This window comes from Manis javanica, chromosome 13, assembly GCF_040802235.1.
Source record: "Manis javanica isolate MJ-LG chromosome 13, MJ_LKY, whole genome shotgun sequence".
Classification (NCBI taxonomy): Eukaryota; Metazoa; Chordata; class Mammalia; order Pholidota; family Manidae; genus Manis; species Manis javanica.
The window spans coordinates 341,099-363,262 of NC_133168.1; the positions used below are offsets into that span (position 1 = coordinate 341,099).

General features: G+C 47.8%; 1 protein-coding gene across 7 annotated transcripts in view; it reads left to right on the plus strand.

Annotated features, from left to right (window-relative positions):
• The window catches only part of FYN (FYN proto-oncogene, Src family tyrosine kinase), a 150,266-nt gene that overhangs the window by 103,892 nt on the left and 24,210 nt on the right, over positions 1-22,164 (plus strand). For 5 of the 7 annotated variants that reach the window (XM_037012326.2, XM_037012324.2, XM_073220765.1 and 2 more), the window contains 7 exons: positions 3,402-3,659; positions 6,607-6,703; positions 12,727-12,825; positions 15,386-15,489; positions 16,260-16,409; positions 18,839-19,003; positions 21,978-22,157. In XM_037012326.2, the coding sequence (XP_036868221.1) occupies positions 3,413-3,659; positions 6,607-6,703; positions 12,727-12,825; positions 15,386-15,489; positions 16,260-16,409; positions 18,839-19,003; positions 21,978-22,157 (1,042 nt within the window). In that variant the 5' untranslated portion in view covers positions 3,402-3,412. Of the gene's footprint in view, positions 1-3,401; positions 3,660-6,606; positions 6,704-12,726; positions 12,826-15,385; positions 15,490-16,259; positions 16,410-18,838; positions 19,004-19,424; positions 19,581-21,977; positions 22,158-22,164 lie in introns of all 7 variants that reach the window. The other 2 variants (XM_037012327.2, XM_073220766.1) reach the window with 2 other exon arrangements.

Consider the following 22,164-nt stretch of genomic DNA (forward strand, 5'->3'; position numbering starts at 1 on the left):
TGTGTATCGAGCAGACCTGACATGGTCTCTGGCATCAGTGGAAGGGGGTGTACCTTCAACCAGACTCACGTGGGATCAAAGCAGCCTACGCCCAGAGAGGTGGGTGGATTCCACCCCTTATGTCAGCTACCTTCAGTCACTCGAGGGCTTTGCCAAGGATTCTGAGGTCGCACGCAGCACAGCAGGGAAGCACAGAGGCCATTTGATGGCATCAGCCACACTCGTGGGGGCCAGGTGTGGCATCCTTGGTTCTTTGGTGGCAGCTGCAGCCCGCGTGGCTTGATACTCAGCACATAAGAAAAGATGCACGCGACCAAGGCAACTTTAGGTGAACCAAGTTTCCTTGCATAGTGGGACCAGAGCCCCTCAATTTGCAGGATTGGAGAATAGGGTGCTCCACAGCAACAATGCAGACACTTGACCACAGGCACAGGTCAAAGTGCTTGTCTGTCAGTTCTTCTAGGTATTGCAACACACGGAGAACTGTGGTCTTGAGCTCGTGGTGAATAGATCAGAGGAGCTCCAGGGCCCCACTGCACAGTGGCATTACTCAGTGTCTCCCAGAGAGCAGGCATATTAGTGCATTACGTGTTCATACCCACAGCACGGCCATAAGAGCCACTGCCACAGCACTTTACATAATAAAAGGTATTTTTATTGTAACTCAAAGACTCAGAAGTTTGCCTGGTGGCAAAGAGCCCGAAGTCACTTGGAATACAACTCATGTAGCATCTCCTGACTCTCCCATCAGGAAATGCCAAGTGAAAGGAGGAAGCCCACAGGGCCTTAAGCAAATATTTTCACTGTGGTACTTTTAATGGCTTGAGCCTGCATTTACTGATTGATCTTGGTCTCTTCCTGTTTGTCAATGAAAGGAAGAGAGTAAGCAAGAAACATTCCTTTCTTCATGTTGCAAATGCATGAGGTGGTAATGAGTTGTTTCTATAAAAGAGTTGTTTTCTCCAAAATGTCTTCGAGTTGTTGGTTTTTCTTGTTGTTTAATCATTTAACAAGTACTTACTGAGCTCATGTGTGCCAGGCACTTCTCTGAACACAGGATACAATAATGAAACAAAACCAGGACAAGCCCCTGCCCCAAGGAGCTTGCTGTTTGCCCCCTTCCTTTACTGCATAGAAGCCTCGCTGTTAGTTCTTTCTCATGGTGATGATGCGTTTTAGTGGGTTGTGAAAGGTTGGACTTCTCTGAGTTTAGTTGAAAGTAGGATCCTGTTCTCAGCAGAGTTCTGATGTAGGGTTTGGTTTGGCTTTTCTGGAGTTGGGTAAGTAGTTTGTAATGAGAGTTCTCGCTGGTTTTAGGTTCTTTTCTCTGTCACAAGGAATAAGCTCCTAGAGAAAAATCAGAGCATCTCATGTCAATTTTCAGATTGTCTCCTCTGCCTAGCATGCCTGCTCCCCTAAAGAAGGCACTCTCAACTGATGTTGATCGCGTGCATATAAAGGAAACAGCTGTTATGTTTCAAAGATACAGATACAAATCCTTTCCTCTCTACAATCAGGATTTCTCGACCTTGACACTGTTATCCTTTGGAGCAGGTGACTCTGTTGTCGGAGGCTGTTCTGTTCATTATAGGATGCTTAGCAGCATCCTTGGCCTCTGCCCATTAGCTTCCAGTAGTGCCCCAAACCCCCAAGTTGTGGCAGCAGAAATGTCTCCAGACATTGCCTAATATGTCCCTTGTTGGGGAGCAGCGTCACCCCCAGCTGAGAGCCACTGGTGTAAATGATGTGACCCTGAGATCCTGCTAATTACAGAAGTTTAGTGAAATCCCTGAAAAAGCCCCTGGGCCAAGATGGGTCTTGGCCTTTGTGGGACCTTTATGAGCAGCTCCTGCCAGAGGAGAGTTAATGTCCAGAGAAGAGGGTATTTTATCAGTCTTACAAAGCAATGTCAACAACAAATGATGAAATCCCCTCATTAAATCATGGCTTGGAGATGTTTTGCGTTTCCTATTGGAAACTTGTTAAAATCATATTCATTTACCGTAAGTTAGAAAGCATGTTGGACGCAGTGTACTGTAAATTAATCTTGAATGATTTACGCGTAAATGTGTTCCAGATTTGGTGATCTCAGCTCAAGCAGTAGGTGGCTCATTTCCAAACATTTCCATTCTAAGGAACTGATACTCGGTTCCGCAAGTATTTATTAGAACATGTAATGTGAGAGGGTTTTTGCTTCTGTGACCCCATTCAGCAGAAAAGCAGTGCTCAGAGCAGTGCCCCAGAGAGCCTGCACACCGGGCTCTGCAGGAACACTAGCTGCTGCATCGCCTGCCCCTGCAGGTGCCTCCCTGTCCTGGGCCAGCTGTGCACGTGCCCCCGGTGAGCTCGTGTAGTTATGTGAGACGTCATGTGTCCCGTCTTTGGTTCGTTGGTCCCAAATGGGCTGCTTCTCAGCGTGTGTCTGACCTGGGAGGTGAAGGATGTGTCGCATGTCAAAGAGCAGGGAGAGAGTGTTCAAGGCCATGTCCCAAGGCCTGCAGGAGACCATGAAAATGGAGCCTTTGAGGAATCACGTTCAGCATGTTTGCACAGTAGAGTGAGAAGTGAACAGGGAAAAGCAAATAGGGTCACTTCTGCGAATTCTGGCTGGAGCAGGTGGGTCACTGAGTGTGCCATTTACTGAGATGAGCACAGGAAAGGTGGGTCTGGGGGTGACAGCGAGTTGAGTTTTTGATCCATCACTAACTCTAGGACATGAGAATGATTTTTTTTAATGTTTTTGAAAGATGTCAAAAGCAAATGGAAATTTGCAATGTGAATTAGCAGCTTCAAGTGATTTGGTTACCGTCGGCTGTCATGACAGCCTGTGAATATCTTTGGACTTCGTAGTTTCCGCCAGTTTTATTTCTGATGCAGCAACTATTTAATTTGGATTCTTACCATCATCTTGCTGCTCAGAATGTGCCGAGAGTGCGCGCAGACCTGGAGGTGAAGGGGTCCGAGAGCCGTGGGCGGGCTGTGGCTCTCCCAGGGCGCCGCCCCTTGGCTTCTGTTGCCCTGATGGGGTTACCCGGCTGTGCAGACTCACTTTCCAGGGCGCACCTGACTCCCAGAGAGGACAGAAGGAAAACATCGCAGGCAGTACTGAGCGGTCTTTAGGCGGCCGTGACACGGACTAAGGGGGACGTTCCTCCTCGGGGAAAACTGCTGAATGGTGAGCAGACTGTGCAGCCCTGGGCACCCGGAACACCTGGGGACAAGTGGTGGTCGAGCCGTGGGCACCGAGGGAGCTTTTGGCCACCAGCCTAGCTGCTGCTGCTCTTCGTGCCCCGATGGGCCCGTGGTGGCCAACGGCAAACCTTGTGAGCAATTCCTGTCTAACAGGCAGCCCAGCAGTCGGGAACATTCCAGCTCACGTGCCTCCTTTTGGTTTCCGGCAGGAATTTAGATAATGGGCTGTGTGCAATGTAAGGATAAAGAAGCAACGAAACTGACGGAGGAGAGGGACGGCAGCCTGAACCAGAGCTCCGGGTACCGCTATGGCACAGACCCCACACCTCAGCACTACCCCAGCTTCGGCGTGACCTCCATCCCAAACTACAACAACTTCCACGCAGCCGGGGGCCAAGGACTCACTGTGTTTGGGGGTGTGAACTCCTCGTCTCACACTGGGACCTTGCGCACGAGAGGAGGGACAGGTAAGAGTCAGGCTCTCTTGATTCTTCCGGCCACTAGACACGGTGCCTCAGGCAGCTCGCCCTGGTGGGGATCTGAGTTCTCCCCGCTGCCCGCCTGCCCTCGACCCAGTGGAGGCTGCAGAGACCCGGGCCTCGCACGCAGCCGGGACACTGGCTGCAGTGGCTTGGGGCCCCGAAGTAGCTGCTGCGAGCGTCCTTTGGGGTCATGAGACACAGGACTCAGGTACTTCGGGCGCATGGCTCTCAGCCGACTGAGACGACCCAGAACCACCAGGGCAGCTTTTCCAAGATGCAGATACCTCGGCCCCTCCACACCCTTGTGGGCCAGAGGCTTTGGGGCTGTGTCTGAGGGTGCCACCTGGAGTTCTCCAGACAGGCGTGCCCTCCTCCCTCCCGCCCCCCGTCCAGGGCCACCTGACAGAGGAAGCACTTCTCCCTCGTCTCCCTGATTTCATGCCCGCCCGTCACTTCCCAGCCGGGGGATCATTTAGCAACATTATTTTATGGCCATTCGTCTTCATTGTTTCTGTCTCTGATCTCCCATCATCTTCCATATGACAAAACTTACCAGTCCTCAAATATTTTCACGTATCTTTTGTATTTTAAAATCAAATTTTTTGTATCCTTAAGGGAATCCTTCTCTTTTTTTTTTTTAACTTTTCTTCTCTTCCCCACCACAAGGCTATGTTTTACTGCCATGAGCTTTTGCTGACTTAGCTAATGCTTTGTAAAATATCTGGCATACATTCTCAGACATATGTTTTCTGAAATATTTGTAAGTTATCTCATGCATCTTTAGTCTTCCAAATCTTCTCCCAGTATGTGAATCATGGTAACAAAGTTATTTGACATTACATGTTCCAAAATGTTTTGTTTATTACAAAAGTTTAAATGCATATACATCAGCTATTATGGTCTCAGCTCATCTGGATCCATCGTGTCCTTTTACCTGGGCAGTGGGTGCGCAAGGCATCGGCAGGAGTTTCCCCCCACACCCCTCATGCAGTAGGACAGCATAGCTGTTTCAAGGGGGCGTGACCCAGAGCTTTGGCCGCCACATCATTGTGCTGTGGTGGCCTGGCTTTCCCTGGGAAGCAGGCCTTGTGTGGGTCACAGTCCCTCATCCTTCCCACTTCCTGAAAGCACCTGGAATGGAGGGAGAGAGGAAACAGGTGGCCAGACCGTCTGGGGAAGCCTGTCTTTGTGAGTACAGGAGAGAAAAGGAGCCGGGAATGCACCCAGCACACTCCCTGTGCCTGGTGAGCACTCGGTCAGCCAACTCTGGATTCTGCTCCCACAGGCCCCGCCCTCGTTCCTTCGTGAATCTGGGTGCGAATCTCTGGGTCTGCAGGCGTCACTCATAAAAGTCACTAGAGAACCTGTCCTGAAGGGAATCTTCCGACAGAGTGTTAACAAGAACGGCATGACCTCACCAGCTCCTGCGCTTTGCTATGAGCCAGTCTATTTCCTGATTTCTAAAGAGGTTGCCCAGTGAGTTCCGTGTGGTCAGGCCTCCAGGTCAGCTCTCCTACCGGAGCCCTGGGGCAGGACCCCACCTCCCCCTCTGGCTCCTGACCAACCCCATAGGCGCACCTGCCCCTCGGAACTACCGACACAGCATAGTGGCAACAGGGCAAAGGGCAAAGCCATGTCATGTGCTTTTCAGGCCACATCAGGCACTCGGAAGTGTGTGGGGATCAAAGGGAGAAGCCGGAGAGCGGAGGCAGAGGGGCACTAGTTGCCCATCTCTGCATTACAGGTCGTCACAGAACTTAGCGCCTTGAAGACCATACATGTATCATCTCGCAGTTCGCACACATCAGGGACCCGGCATTACTTAGCTGGGCCCTCCATCCAGAATCTCACAGGCCGCAGTCTAGGCATGTTGGCTGGGTTAAGCTGTCTCGTGGTGCAGTTGAGAAGACCTGCTGCCAAGCTCATGTGGCATTGGCAGGACTCAGCCCCGTGTTGGCTGCTGGCCAGAAGCCACCCTCAGTTCTTTGTCATGTGGGCCCCTCCAGCATGGCAGCTTGTTCATCAGTGTTCAAGCCAAGTGGCAGTAGAGTCAGCTAGGAAGACAGAAGCCACGCTCTTTTGAAGCCTAGTCACTTGTGGAATGTCCATCCCTTTTGCCACGTTCTGTTGGTCAGAGGCACATGACTAGGGTCACTCACTCCAGGGAAAATGATTGCACAAGGGCACGAATACCAGGAGGTGGGTATCCTTGACAGCCATCTTAGAATCCTCCCTGCTGTATGGGGAAGTCCTGGGCCAAATGGGACACTGGACATTCTTTGCTGTTGATAGCAAACTTCTGCAAAGCAGGAAGGCTTCTGCTGGGGGCAGCCAGAGGGGCAGACTTAGGGCAGGTATAAGGAGACCTGAGGACTATGAACCTGTGCAGAGATGAGTGACTTTACGGTAGAAGGAGAGCAAGACCTAGGAGGCCACAAAGCAATTGCTGATGCCAAAGGCAAGACATCTCCAACTTCGGTGGACGTTTATGGAGAGGGTCTTCTCAGTCCCCAGGCTGCAGGAGTTTCCTGCTACATTCTGCATCACTGTTATGCCACAGGCAAGAGTGATCCATTTTACCTGGAGCTGCCCAAGGCTCCTGAGTGGAGGAGAATGTGTGCGGGATACAGGAGTCTGTCATCACTCAGACTTCAGATCTGAGCTGCACCATCACTCCCACCCCTTGAGCTGTGGCCATGATATTACTGCCTGTCACGTCCCGGAACGCGTTCAGAGGTGTACAGTGCAGAGTCCTTCAGTTCCTTGAGTTCAGCCCTGTGACGCTGACCTCACATGTGATGTTCCTTCACTGCATCATGTTCTCAGTGCTGGTTAGATGTAGATTTTGCGAATGAGGCTTTACCAAAGATTTGATTTCTGGGAATTAGTATCCCCTTGCGTAATAATCTCTCTTTTGATTTCCTTTTGTCAGGAGTGACCCTGTTTGTGGCCCTTTATGATTATGAAGCACGGACAGAAGATGACCTGAGTTTTCACAAAGGAGAAAAATTTCAAATATTGAACAGCTCGTAAGTTTGTGGGGAGGAGGGGAAAGCATGCTTTTCGGATTGGAAAAGAATTCTTGTGTCATTAGTCTGTGCCTTTTCATATAACTAAACGCTAAGAGAACACTTGGTAAATTCATGAATTCATAGCAAATAAGCTTGAGAAACAAAGAGCTGATGACCCAGAGAGGTGCTTCATGGCGCCGTCCATCCGTGGAGCTCTCGCAGGGTCCGAGCTGCAGCTGACGCCTGTCGGAGGCCCAGAGAGCAACGCATCATCACGTACCTGCAGGCCCACACCTGGCACAGGCTTGCATGTCGCCCTCTCTCTGCCTTGAGCTGTCCTCACAGTTCACGTGCTGCACCAGCTGAGCCCTCACTCAAGGCTGGCAACAAGCTCCTTCTGTTTTCACAACCACTGAACATTCCGGTTGGTGAGGCACGTGGGGGTGTTTCCCCATCATGAAAATTTGAGAGTGACTGAAATCTTTGTGAAATGGAAGAGAAGTGATTTTGCCCACTTGTGAATGACTACAAGGCTGCATTTTAAGTGTGTCCAGTAGGAACAACAGCTAAACAAGCAATGGGGAAATTTCAAGGGCAAGAACCACTCACTTTTCAAATCCCACTTTAACACCTCCTTTATGAGAAGTAAATAGGGGCTCATATGTACCATCATAGACAAGGAGATGTGTTCTCCCTGAGTTTTAAATATTGCATCTATTAGGTTGGGGCAGCATGCCCTCTGTCCCAGGCCCCACAGAAACCGGTGTCCCCCGGCCACAGGTCAGGCCTTCTCCCTGGCGCCTCAGGCTCTCCCTGCGAGCGCTCCCCAGCGCCAGGAAAGAACCCCCGCGAATGCTCTCCTGTGCTGCCGGGTCCGGTTGCTGTGCCCCCCATTCCCTGAGCAAACTGGGCTCCTGCGGCCTCCTCTCTAGCTTCCCCGAGAGTGCAGGGAGGAGTGGGAGAGACGGCCCTGCGTGCCCGCGTCCCAGGAACGCAGGTGCCGGTGAACAGGGAACTCCTTCGGCCATGAGAACTGTCCCTGGGAAGCCTGTGCCCTGAGAGTGAGCTCCTTACAACGGCAAGACCCAGCTCCTCCAAAAGAGGCCAGAGGCTCCTCTGGGTGTCAGGAGACGCTGTCCACAGAGTGGCCACAGGGTTGTTATTCTTTGGTTATCATTGCTGTTGTCATCATTAGCGGGTGTGGGTGGGCTTTTTGAAACTCTTTTTTTAAATACATGTGGAGAAGTGCCTGTACCAAGCGTGTATATGGGGGTCACAGCTCATGGCAAATGTGCTGGATGCCGCTCTGCTATACACACACAGATTGTTAACATACATTTTACCACCGCTGTCCTGAAGTGTACAGTTTGCTGAATTTACACAAACTGAATGTGCCTGTTTCCGACCCAGACCGGGAACATTCCCTGCCGCCCCCAAACCCCCCACCAGGAGCTCTCCTGCAGCCACAGGAATTCTTTTCTAAGTAGTAAACAGCTGCCATTTATGGAAGAGGCCTTAACATGCAGCCATGTGCTAAGCTGCACATGTTCTCATTCATCCACAGCGGCTGTCTGAGGTGTGTGTCGTGGTCACCATTTGACATACGAGGTGGCAGAGGTTCAGGTTGTGGAGCTGCACAGATGCAGAGGGGCTCACGGGTGGTAGAGAGTGTGAGGTGCCGTGACAGTGTCCTGTGCGGTCAGGTTTGGTCCTGGAAAGGCCCAGAGACCCTACCAGAGGGGACCTTACATTACAGGGAGGTCAAGGTTTGGCAAGTTGGCTGGGAGGTGGGGGAGGAGGGGATTCATCTGTGGACTCAACCTGGCTCGTTATTTCATAATGTTACTTCAATTCTCAGGTGAATGTCTATTAACTGAATTTGGAAATGCCCCCCATTTTACGTAATGCTCCCTCAGTGCCAAGGTTGGTCAGAACTTCTAACCAACGTCAAGAGGCAAGATACCACACAGAGCCATTCCACAGCCTTTCTCCACACTGCAGTAGGCCTGGCATCAGGTTGTAAGGCCCTGTGAAGCCAATTATTGCCAAAGCTAAATTTGTGACTCCCTCCTTTGTTAATCTGGGTAAGGTCTCCAATGGCATCCAATTAAAATTTTGGAGAAACATTCACGAAGATCGAGTCTACCTCAGTGTATGCTCGGTACGCGTGCATGGCCTTTAACGTTTACAGAAGGCTTTGAGCCTCTGCCCACAAGAAAATATGACAAAGGTTTTTCCCTTTAGTGTTCTTCCTTCTTGCCAGTAGAATTCTTCATCCTACATTCCATTTAAATGCCCTTTTTCAAGGTTATGAGGAAAAAATAAGGTTCTTGTAACAAAGACAATATCTTCAAGTCAAGGGTAGTGACAAGGAAGAGGAAATCGCTAAGGACAAAGCAGCCATTTGGAAGCAGATGAAAGGCGGCGTCTTCCCCTCCTCCCCGCCCCTCCCCTCCCCGGGGCAGCTGCCATACATCCCTGTGTGTGTCCCTTCTCCTTTCCTTGTCCAGAGGCAGAAATGGGAGGCCACCGTGCCGGCTTTTGTGTTTTAAAGGGGGGCAGGGACCATGTGATGAGCGTGTGAGTGAGTGCCCAGAGCCAGTGGCACTGCTGCCCTGCGCAGGGGTGGCACCTCCACTCATCTCTGAAAGGCTCAGTGTAGTTGTATTTGGACTTTATTAAACTTGGGCCATTTTCCAAAATATTAAATTCATTGTTTTTTCCCCTGTTTTCACATTTCATGACTGGTGATTTACCACCTAGAAACAGTGGCTCATTGAAGAATAATGAACATTCCACACAGAGGTCCTTGCCTGCAGTAGCCACTCCTGCAAAGTTCTTTTTATCATAATAAATCCTGATGCGGAGTCCTAGCCAAGCATTTGATGGAATTGTTGCAGATATGCTCTCTGGAGGGGAGGGGAGCACGGCCGAACTCAGAAAGACCCCAGCATTTATAATAAAGCTCCACGGCCCAGGTCAAGGCTGGCATGTTGGCAAGTGCCCTCCCAGCTCCCGGCTCCTGGGCCCACAAGCCCTGGGAGCGATCTGGGGACTGGGAACCAGCTGTTGTAGTAAGTCCTTAAATTAGAGGAGCTGTGATGGAAACTGAAAAGCTTTTCAAAACCAGAGCGGGGGTTAAATCACATATTTCAGTCAGAGCAAGGTAACAGTTAAAGAAAAATCTTACCAACTCTAGAACTAATGAAATATTTGAACTATAAGAACAGTTTAAAGAAATACAGCTTTAATAATACCAACTACCCCCAATAACTCAATAAAGAAATAAAAATAGCATAGTGAAGACCCTATTTTCCTCAATCCAGGTGGCTGATTCATAAAGAGTATATCATTTATTTGCAGGTAAATTGGGCTTCTAGAGTATCAAAAAGATGACGTAGTCATTTGTTCAAAAAACTACTTTGATGTTTTGAGTCTGTACCAGCCTCTCTGGATACAGCATATGAGGTTTACTGCCTGATACGTCGTGCCCTTGTCACCTTGTCCCCTTTGATGGAGAAAGTGACCCTAGATAGCCTAGAAAAAGGGAGAGGGATTTTATCTTTTAATGAGTAACTGAAAATTATTATGAGATTAATAGTCACTTTAGAGAAAATCATGAATTTATGATTCATGACTTTAGAATGAGCTGATAGCTGGGTTCTGATCTGTCCTAAGGTGCCGAGACCAAAATGGGACTGTTAGTGCTGGATCTGAAACGCCAGACTGGGCTTGTCCCAACCTGCAGCGAAACGCATCCACTCCCTGCCACAAACGACACTTCCTAGTACCCCAAACTGGTACTGTCTTTTTCTTAATTCAAATCAAAACAAACCGTGAAAGTATCTTGCAATAAAAAATAAGAATCTGGTGTAAGCACTTAATTATTTCCCCACTGTTTTGGAGCATTTTCCACTTTGGGGGGCTCAGGCAGGGGTGTGTGTATGTATGTGTGGGAGAGAGAAAGGAAGGCCAACTGCACAAAGGAGGTGGGGAGAGGGTGGGTATCTTATGATGAAATGTCTCCATCTAGTGGAATTTCAGAGCAGAAGAACTTGTCACTTTATTAAAGCGCTGTCTCCAAAGCCATTTCCTTAAGCACATGTGACCTTTACAGAAAACATTAACTTACACATGTGCTCTGAAATAACATACCGCGGCATGTACTTCTTTGTGAGGACAGAAGTGAAAGCAATACAAACTGTTAAAATGTTAACATTTTTAATTGCACGATTTGAAGAAAGGCAGGGATGCAGTCAGCAGAGCAGATTGGTGACCATCAAGTTCCTACGTCGGGTGGTGGCTTCACAGGTGTCCACTCTGCATATATTCTTTGGTTTGTGTCAATCATGTCATGATGAAAAGCTAGACATGAACCAAGTTTAAGTTTATCAATAAGGCACTTGTTGGATGTAAGAAAGCTGTCTCCCTCTTGATCTGCTTATCTGTTTAAATTTGGTTCATAAGCTGAAAGGGAAAGACTGAAAAACTAATTAAAATGTAAGTCTTTGAAAATTTTTGCCCGCCCCCTGTGTTCTTGTGGGCTGTTCCGTTGCTTGTGCCACCCAACACTTCCCCACAAGCGCACCTGGCAGACGTGGGCTGCCACTCCGTGAGGTCCTGTCTGGGCTCCGTGCTCTCTGGCCACCGCTCCCTGAGAGGTGGTCCTCGGAGAATGGGGGCCTCGTTATTCTCTGCCTAAATAAATCAGTCGGGTAGATCTTGGCCTGGGCCAAAGCCAGCACATTTTCTTCCCTGGTGAAGGGCTTTGACGCAGAGCCCAGCCACAAGGTGATGTAAAAAAGAGAAGAGCCTGGGTTTCTCTTGCTGCCTCCAGGGACCAGAAAAGGGAGGGCCTTGCCCAGCAGACAGGTAACTAAGCTCTGGGGACCAGAAGTCCAGGGCTTGTGATTGGCTCAAGGGCAGTTGTGCCCTCCCCAGCCCGCCATGCTTCTGACAGTGGGCTGGGGGCAGGCTCTGTAGACACGTGGATGTCGAGCCACAGCCCACACCTGCTGACCGCTGTCGTAGGGAGAGGCACTCCATCCCTCCTGTCTGTCTACTCGCAGCCGTGGTAGTCCAGGCTTATGAACATTTTGTTTACTTGTCTGTTTGAAGCTGAGAGTGTTGTTATAGCCCCCTTTCCCACCCTTCTTGCCCCCAGCTCTGAGAGCTCCACAGACTGGGACAGCCATGGCACAGAACATGGGGCTCTCTGAGGGTGGCGATGAGAACCCCGTCTCCAACAGCTTGTTCTCCCCGCACTGCTATGCCCACCTTCCTCTCCACCCACTAGACCAGACCGGTGCTGTAAACACATGATGAAATAACCCCAGGTTGAAATATCTGAGTAAGGCTGAGCCATTATTCTACCAACCTTCTTGAGCACACACAAGGCGGTGTTAAGAGCATGTTTTCATCCCTCACTGGGTGGGCCTCCTAACAGACTCCTTTCTCAGATAATCTGCAGTTGTAATGTTCTCTTTTCTTGATGAATCCTAATGGCTGGTAAAATAGCACCAAAGCCAACAGCTTGCACCTCTCCAGCCGAACCAAAGGGTGCCAGTGGTCACAGGATGGGGAATAGAATAGACACTGTCAGCTAAACTCCCGCTGTTGAGTGGGTGGAAGGGGGTTCAGCTGTATTGAGATGGAATTGGCATTCAACACTGTATGTTCACGTGTACAGTATGATCAGTCGGTACTCATATGTATTGTGAACTGCCACAATAAGGTTCCTTAACACATGTTGTTACAATGTTTTTCTTAAGTAGCCTGGGGCTGGGTTCCCTTCCACCCCAAGCTGGGGACACTCATGAAGCAAAATGTCCCCCTCCCCCAGGGCAAGGTCCTGCATTCGTAACTCACAGATGGCAAGAAATGAGAGACTCGCAGTTGATTCCGACTGTAGCCTCACAGAGGGCTGAGTCGGGATCGGGAGGAGTTGGGAGGTGGAGCGGCCACACTCTCGCCGTGCGGAGCTGGTGACTGGAGGGTGTGGAAGGCTGGCGTGTTCACTCTGTTTCTCTTTCTCTCTGCAGGGAAGGAGACTGGTGGGAAGCCCGCTCCTTGACCACCGGAGAGACCGGTTACATTCCCAGCAATTATGTGGCTCCAGTTGACTCTATCCAGGCAGAAGAGTATGTTGTGTTTTGTTGTTCTCACTTAACTGCTTGCTTTTAAAAGTTAGTAGACAAGAAAAAATGCCATTCAGGTTGTGCAGGAGGGAGAAGAAATTCACTAGAGTGATTAAGGGTTCAGAGAATAAGGTAAGGCTGCATTTCCCAGGCTTTATACCATGGTTTTTGCCACATCTATAATATGTGTACTACTATTAAGTTAATATTTTTCTATAAGCCTGCACATTTTTTAAAAACATGTTTATTTTGAAAGGAAACTTTCTATCAGTCCCCTAAATGAAAACCCAGTATTACTTGCCATTGATAGAAAGAAACCAAAAAACGTGACAGAGTTTGACTAGAGCCCGTGTTACTGCCAGCCCAGTGTCTGAGCCTGCGCTCTGCTGCTGCAGAGAGTGGGGCAGGGAGACAGAGTGAGAGGAGGTCAGGGCCAGATAAGTAATTGTTAAAGGTCAAACTGAGATATTTTTTTCCCCATTGCAGTCAGAAACAGTAAAGGCACCCTGGGCAGCGGGGTGGCCCCTGCAGTGTGCCCCACAGTGCGGGGAGCACTGTGGGGATACCTTTTTAGATGGTCCTTTCCTTTGGTTTGGGGTTTCGGTTCATTTATTTGATATTAAACAGTTGTTAGCATTAGTTGGCCCAAGAGTGTCACTGGTCATAATATTGGAAGGTGGCTCACAGGCTGAGGGGATTCTAGAAGGAGCAGCCAGTGTTTCTCCTGCCAAGGGGTTGGTGTGGGGACCCCGATTCCTCTGCTCTGGGAGAGGGGTCTGAACCACGATCTCCAGATGCCGGACCCTGGTCTGCTCCTGGACTCCCTGCCTGGTGGAGGCAGTCCTCCTTGCCAGGAAAGGGGTCAGCCATGGAGCCCAGGCTCAGGCGCCCATGTCTCACCATGCCCTGCATTGGCTTAAGCATTGGAATACTCGGCTCCTCTCCCAAGCAGACCCCTGACGGGACCGCACTTGTCTTGATTCCCTTGTATTCCTTCCAAGATGAGCTGCTGTGTCTCCCACTCTCAAATAATGAGCAGTTCCAAGCTCCTTTTTCTTCCTGACAAGTCACTTCATTATTGGTGAATAAAAGAATTCATAGTGAATTCTTATTTTAGACCTGACACGCAAACATCTCTGTGTTCTGTCAGAACACAAGGCCGCCCAGAGTTAGCATTGCTCTGATTGAGCTGAATAGTCACCTTATATTGATAATGGCCAGTTTTTAAAATACTTTATTTTTAAAGAATAAAGTAACATTTTTAAATGATAATGCCTGTGGTTTTACATTTGCAGTGGCTTACCATTATCTTAAAATGCTATCATTTTAGTATAGTCCGTTGTAACATCGCTCTTTCCATCCCTCTTGCAGTTTATGCTGCATTTTAATCGGGTCACTGATATAAACCCAGAAAGCCATGTGTAAACGGTGGGCAGTAGCTCTTGGCCCAGATGGCTGCCCAGGCTGGGCCTCTGAGGACCGCCGGGAGCCCCACACTGTGTGCCTTTCCTTTCCTTCAGTGCAGCTCTTCACTCAGATGGATTTGGCAGTGAACACACATAGCTGTTCAAGTATAATGAACTGAAGTTTTATTTTAGAAGCTGGATCCGCTCACAGTGAAATATTCTAAAAATTGTTTCCGTGTGCAGATTCAAGCAGGTGCTCATGGCCTCTCCCTCGGGTTCTTGGCACGCCTGCTGCTCACTCAGCCCAGTGCTGAAATGCTCCCGCACTGCGAGGCACGGTCAGGGCTGCAGAGGGCAGGGGAAAGATAAAAAAAACAGGTCACAGAGGTCACGCATGAGGCGGCTTGCTGCGGTGCCTCTCACGGCGGCACAGGAGGCTGTGAGAGTGCCCACGGCCAAGTCGCATTTCAGAACGTGCTCGTTGACCCTGCAGAGACCTGGCTCTGCCACTGTGCTGGGCGCACATGGCAGGCAGCAGCCCAGAGGCTCTGCGGGCGCCCTTTGCTTCTCTGGTCCTCACGCCTGCTGGATGGGAAGAAACGGAAAGCAGGCATCCAAGGGCAGCAGTCTTCTCAAAGTAGGGGTGGTCATGACACTGTTGTCCAGAGTCCCTGTAGGCAGGAAGTCACTGAAAATATTGTGTCTGTTTTTATCTGTTCTGACTGGCTTTTTAAGAAATGCTTTATGGGTTGTCATTGTACTACAAGACTGGTTCTGTTGTTGCCCAGGGGTTGAATTATGCCCAGAAATCCAGGGCCTTGTCGATGTGCGTGGGAAGGGTCTCCTTCTGCTGCCTTCTCACAACAAGGTCCTGGACTTCTCTTTTTGTGCACGCAGGAGGCAGTTTTAACACAAACCAGTCTTGTTATCTCTGGAGGGAAGGACAATAACCCTTAATCCAAACCTGATTTTTTTAAAGAGTGGGAGAGATGGATTAAGAACGGAATCAGGAATAGACTGAAAGGGACAAGACGAGGCTAGGGAAACATCCCCAGGGAAGGTTTAAGAGTAAAATCAGAGGTGAGGAGGATTCATGGGCCAGAGAGCCTTGTAAGTGGTCATTATAAAATGTTTCCTTTCCTTGACCTCATCTAAAGGTGGTACTTTGGAAAACTTGGCCGGAAAGATGCTGAGCGACAGCTTTTGTCCTTTGGAAACCCGAGAGGCACCTTTCTTATCCGTGAGAGCGAGACCACCAAAGGTGAGAACGCATTGAGGAAGCTGGCTAGTCGTTCAAGTCTGCGGATCAGTCCGGGGAAGGCAAGGCTGCTCTCTGCCTGTAAGGCTCCTTAATGGCTGTCCTCTGCCGCACACAGGACCATAGGATGTTCAGGAACCCTTCAAATCAATGTTTTTTTGAAACACTTAGTTCCTCGGGTGCCAATCTCACGGGTCATTTTGCTTCTTTTTTGTTGTTCTTTGTGACTGAGAACTGCTCTTTCTGCAGTGCTTGGCCCTTTAGAGCCGTGGGAGGAGCTGGGCCAAGGGAAAGGAGCCGAGGCCTCCTGGTTGCAGGGCCTGCCGGGCCCTGGTCCTCTGCGCCTCTGGGAAGCACTGGGAAGCAGAAATAGGAGTTCACTTCGGAGGACTCGCCCTTGCTTTCTGTGGCGCGCACTGCCCCAGCCTCGGCGACGTGCCGTGGGGAATGGGGCCGGCAGCAACCTCAGGCTGAGCTGCTTCTCAGCGGGGGGAGGTGGGGAGCGGCTTCTGCCCCACAGAAAACAGCACGGGGTACTGAGCAGCAGTGCAGGGAGAACCCAGGAGGCTTTCATTCTCAAGGGCAATGTCCCTTTTCCCTGCCTTCTGACAGTTGCAGGAAAGAGATGTTTTCTCCGTATGTTACTGAGTGGAAGTGTGTGTGTCTCTCCCTCCTCTTGATAATTATTAATCAGATAGTCCAGTAAATGGGGCCTAAAAAACAAACGAGTACTCAAAACGATTGGCGCTGCTAATGATTCATGTGTTTGCCAGGTGCCTATTCACTTTCTATCCGTGACTGGGATGATATGAAAGGTGACCACGTCAAACATTATAAAATTCGTAAACTTGACAATGGTGGGTACTACATCACCACCCGGGCCCAGTTTGAGACACTCCAGCAGCTTGTACAGCACTACTCAGGTAACCTTGATCCCAACTAGCTACTGACCCTGGAGGGAGGGGTGGACACAGAGCAGGAAAGGGGGAGGGCAGGGGAAAAGTACCAGTGTAAACAAAGCAAAACAGTTTTCCCACTAGCCCTTCAGTGGGGTGTGATCGAATAGGTTCCTTTGGTATTTTCCTACCAGTTATCATTAGTTTCCTATGTATGCCAACATGTTATTCCCCAAGTGGAAGCAGTAGGTTAAATCCTCAAGTTACCATCTTGTCCCCTCATGTATACTCCAGCAGATTGTTCTGGACCATGAAGGGGGCAGTCTGTGGGCTGGGACTTTCGCGGGGACCCGACAGGCTTGCTGTCACCACCACTCCACACTCAGCACTGTTGCAGGGAAGCCTGCACATGCATTTCATTCATGACGCGATGGATTTCGCAGCCCCCTTGCCGTGTCCTACTTCCCCACCAATGCTTCCGTTCCCGAACTGGACTTAAACTGATATGACCAATAGCTCTTGGCTCTGTTACCGCTGTCATGTTAAATTAAACTTGTACACAATTGGTCCATCTCTGCCCACACACCCAGGTGTCACCATTAGTTTGTTGTTCTTAGAAATGTATACTTGGTAGGTATTCAGGTGTGTGATCTGTACATTTTATTAAAGAATTGGTCTAATGTACAAGTGCTAAAATGATTGCTTTCTCCTACTATATGATAGGTACACACAGGTGGCTGTAGATACAGATATACATGTACACATATGGATCTGTATCCCATTATTACACCTCGTACTTTTGTGTGGCCTATGTGTACGCGTACATATATTTTGTATTGTTCTTCAGGACCATGACAAAACCCCAAAATAGTACATGATTTTATCTGAACTGTTGCTCTGTGCACATTCATTTTAAAAAGTACATATTTTTAGCTCTAAAAAAAGGAATCTTTTGAAAATGGCAATAAGAAATGCCTGTCTATTTGATCCTGGGCACCAATGAGTAAGAATTAGTGACAGCTTGGCAGACTATTTGATTAGGGCATTGGGTAGGCTTCATTTAGGTGGATTCTAGTGAAATATTTGGCAGACTATCTCCTGAGTTGAATGATATACTTAAAATGTCTGTGTGGATTTTTCAAATGCTGAAACACATTTCGTCACGGCCAGACACCAGCAAGGCCCCAGAGTTTTGGTCATTTGCGAACACTGTTGGAAAGGGCACTTTGATGACACTGTAAAGGTGGAGGGAAGGAAGGGAGATGAAGAGCAACAGGCATCGTCTAATCTCAAAAAAAATCCATCTCAAGTTAGATTTGTTTTTATATTGGCTTTTCCTCTTCCCACTTTCTCTCTCACACAGTAAAATGCCTTTGAAATATTGACACATAAAAAATTTTCTGCCTAAACATCTCAGAACCTGATTCTACCAAAAAGAAAGGACTGGAAACAGTTTACAGTGGTTCCTGGAGAAAAGGCAACAGCAGGGGCTTCGGCACCCTGGACGCGGGTGCCCCGGGGGCTGTGGTCAGCAGGCCCTCGGCAGTTTGTCATGGCCCTGATTCCTTGTTCTCCGCTGCCTCTTCTCACCTGCCTGATGTTTACCTTGGCATTTCACCATTTTCCCTTTACCACTGCTAGATGTTCAAAGGCATATTCTTTACAAAAGAGAGAGAAAGAAGAAAAGAAAAAGGAAAAACAACCTCCAAATAACCTAAAGTGGTAACTGTTTTTTCCATTGTTTTTCATAGGGATTAGAGTTCTTTCACATCCTGAGTTTCTGCAGATTTTAGTTTCCATTCTTTCTGCTTTCAAACCAGACCCCTAGATTACACATCAGAGACTATTTTTTAGTGGACATATCAAAGTAGAAAGAGTATCAAACTAGTAGAATACTCAGTTAAAATGCCAAAGAAATCACTACAGAAATGTAACCTCTTTTCCCTGCCAGGCATAATCTTCAGCCCTAGTTTATGACAGTGTGATGTTCGGTAGAAGAATCCTGTACTAAAGTTACAATTTTAAATACATTCCTACCAAAAAGAGTCCCTAAGCCCTTGTTAGTAGAGGGGAGAAGACTCAATGCTGACATAGTCCATCTGCACCTTTAGGTCAGTGGAGGCCTTTTCAGGGTTCCAGAAGGCATGTTATTAGCACATTGGGCTGAAAACATTTTTCTTACTGAGTGAGTTTAGAAACCAACATCATCTACATCTGTACATATGTAGAAACTGTATTATACCTCGGACTCTGAGTAGTCCAGATTTAAAACGTCCTCTATTCTACCTCGAATGACCTTATTTCAGCATGTGGTGTCTCATGTTCCAAGATGTGTGCATTTTCTGCCAGGTAGCACTGTTTTGAGTAACGCTGTGCACTCGCTGGTTTGTGCCCCTGTGAAGTGTTGTTTCATTCTTCTGCTTTTCTCTCCCTCTGCCACTGTCCCACTCCATCAGAGAGAGCTGCAGGTCTCTGCTGCCGCCTAGTCGTTCCCTGTCACAAAGGGATGCCAAGGCTTACCGATCTGTCTGTCAAAACCAAAGATGTCTGGGAAATCCCTCGAGAGTCCCTGCAGTTGATCAAGAGACTGGGAAATGGGCAGTTTGGGGAAGTGTGGATGGGTATGCCAAGACTCAGTTACTCTATTACTAGCTTTCTCGTTTGGCAAGTCCCAAACATCAAAGATGGAAGGTGAATATAAAGAGTTTATGAACAGGAGAGAGGCTTAAATTACCAGTAGTGGGGGAATTGTAATTTTGATTTTTGATTTTGGACTTTGGGAATTTCTAGAAAAGAGATACTAAGAGTCCATAATTGGCAAATGGCTCAAATTATTCCCTTATGAGTCTCAATCCACAAACGAGTAAATAGTACAAGGAGTGTTCCAGCCTTCCCTAAATGCCTTGCCCTTCGTTTCCAACCACAGATGTTCGTTTGGTGAACTCAGTATCGCCCTAGGGTACATCACCTTCCATCTTTCCTAGTGCATGCATGATTATGGATTATAAGGACTGTTTTCTTTATTAATTTCCTCTCCTGTAGAGAAAGCTGATGGTTTATGTTTTAACTTAACTGTGATTGCATCGAGTTGTACCCCACAAACTTCTGGACTGGCTAAAGATGCCTGGGAAGTTGCACGTGATTCATTGTTTCTGGAGAAGAAGCTGGGTCAGGGGTGTTTCGCTGAAGTGTGGCTTGGTAAGGCAGAGGGCTGCATCTCAAAGCCAACTAAAAGTATGGTTTTAAATAAAAACAAATGCACAACCATTGGGACCAAGACACTTAACCTGGGTAGCTAGACAGACACAGGCCAGCCAGATTCTCAGAGTGAGGCAGCAACTGGCTGTACTCTCTGTCCTACTGCATGTGGTTAAGTAAGGCACACGTGGAACAGGAAACCGATGCTGTAGGGATCTGGTGTTCCCTCTTCCTGACACACAGAAAGGTGAGATGCTACAGATGGCACTGTAGGGAGACACCACGGGCTCTTTGCTCTGTGGGCCTGGGTTTGAATCTTTACTAGCTGACTAACCATGGGTGAGGAGGGGCTTATTTAACCTTTTTGAGCCTCAGTTTCCTCATCTGTAGAACTGAAATGATACCTACTTCATAAGCTCATTTTGAGGATTACATGAGACAGTATGTGAGAATCCCTGGCACGTAGTCAGTGCTCAGTAGACAGACATACTCCTCCTAATCGGGCAGTCGTGTCACTGATGAGGCTGACTGCACTGGGCCCTTCTCACTGCCTTAGGACTTAGGTCCCACACAAAGCATCTGTCAGTAAGAAAGTGTTGGTGCTTATGGAACCCTCCTTCTCCCTTTCTTAGATTCGACTAAAAGTGGGACAGGTAGGTACCTGTGATTGCATGTGGCTGTAGGTATTCATGTGTACTCTGCATTACAAGGCCTGCTACCATTAAGCACTTAGAACAGAGCCTGGTAATGAGTTAAGTACCACAGAGAGATATGCTCAGACATACACATGTGTGTAAGCTAGATTTACACGTGTGTGTGCATGTGAGCTGCACATACACGTGTGTGTGTAGGCTAGACTTAGACGTGTGTGTGTGTGTGTGTATAAGCTACTCTAAGTATTGCTGTTACTGTTTCCCAGAGTCCACATTATTGTGTCCCTCTCTCTGGATTTTAACTCGAGTATTGTAAAATATGTTTATATGGCCTCTCCCTCATCTGCCCAATTTATAATTGAAGTTGTGGGTCCTAAGTATTTTAGTCCAGTCACTCACACAATCAGGAAGAATTAGACCCTATGTAAAAATTTATTTTTAAACTTTGTAATTATAAATTTTAAATTATTACACATATTAAGAATTTGCTTCCCACTGTACACAAGACATCTTGAGGATCAAGGTGGAAGGCCAGTGTAAGGGTGCTGTTAGGGAGGTCCCTATTTAAGATTTTGGCATGCTTCCAGTGGCAAAGACCGCTTGCAAATTGTCATATTTCCCATTTACATTGAGTGGTCAGATATTTTAGAAGATTTGGATAAACTCTTATTTAAGCCACTTACTCTTTCATAATTTTATTTGTAGGTTGCTTGTTGAAATTACATAAACAATGTTTTTAACAAGGTAGCAAAAGTTACTCCAATTTACAGAATTTTTTATTTCTAAAATCAGTTATATTAAATACAAAAATCTTAATTTAAATCAGCCTTCTTTTCCAAATAGAAAATAACGTAATCTTAGCAAATTTTTATGTTCCCCTTATAGTTTTAATTCATAGTCGTAAGACTAATGGAATGCACACAGAACCTAGATTTTTTTTAAATTGGGGACTGAAATAGACTTGAAAGAATGAGTTCCATTCCTGTATTTTACAGATGAGGTAACTGATGGTCATTGACCAGGCCTGCCTCTAGACCTTTGGAAATTTTTTAACATGTTGAGCTTAAATACTTCGTTTCCTCTTAACTCCCGTGTAACTTGTCCAGGGTAGCTGATGGGAGACACCGTGTTGCCTGTGTCTGGCCGCCAGTACACCCGAGTGACATATGGGCGGGCAGACTGAGTGCCCTGCCAAGCTTGCCAGCACCCTTACAGTCCTGCTCATCTGTCAGCTGTCTGAGGCTCAGTCAAGTAGCTCACCCATTGCAGACAACTGAAAGTCTAGAAGTAATTTCCAGACATCCTCGGGTGCTGCCATGTGTTTTTAAGTGGGCACACCCTATAAAATGGAACTTAACCTGATTCCTTCCATGCTCACTCTGCGGACTACGGGAGGGCTGTCGGGTGGCCAGAACTGCTCTAACTCCCGGACTTTCATCCTTATAAATACCCGTGCAGAGCTTGGTACAAATTTGTGATCACTGGCTGAGCTGGAAAAGGAAAGCGGTATATATCAAAATAAGGAAAAGTTAAAAGAATTGTAAACCATAATTTGGCCCTACGTCAACACATTTTTCCTGTTGAAAATACTTGACAGAGTCCTTACATTTGATAATCTTTGTTCAATGAGAAAAAATTTTCGACTTAAAATCTAATTTTATGGAAATAACTGTTGATCGAAAAAAAAATTTTTTCCCATTGTAAGAGAATCTTTAATTTGATGTAATATCGTGGGATGTCACAGGCACCTGGAATGGAAACACAAAAGTAGCCATAAAGACTCTTAAGCCCGGCACGATGTCTCCTGAATCATTCCTCGAGGAGGCGCAGATCATGAAGAAGCTGAAGCACGACAAGCTGGTCCAGCTGTACGCGGTGGTGTCCGAGGAGCCCATCTATATCGTCACGGAGTACATGAATAAAGGTCGGCG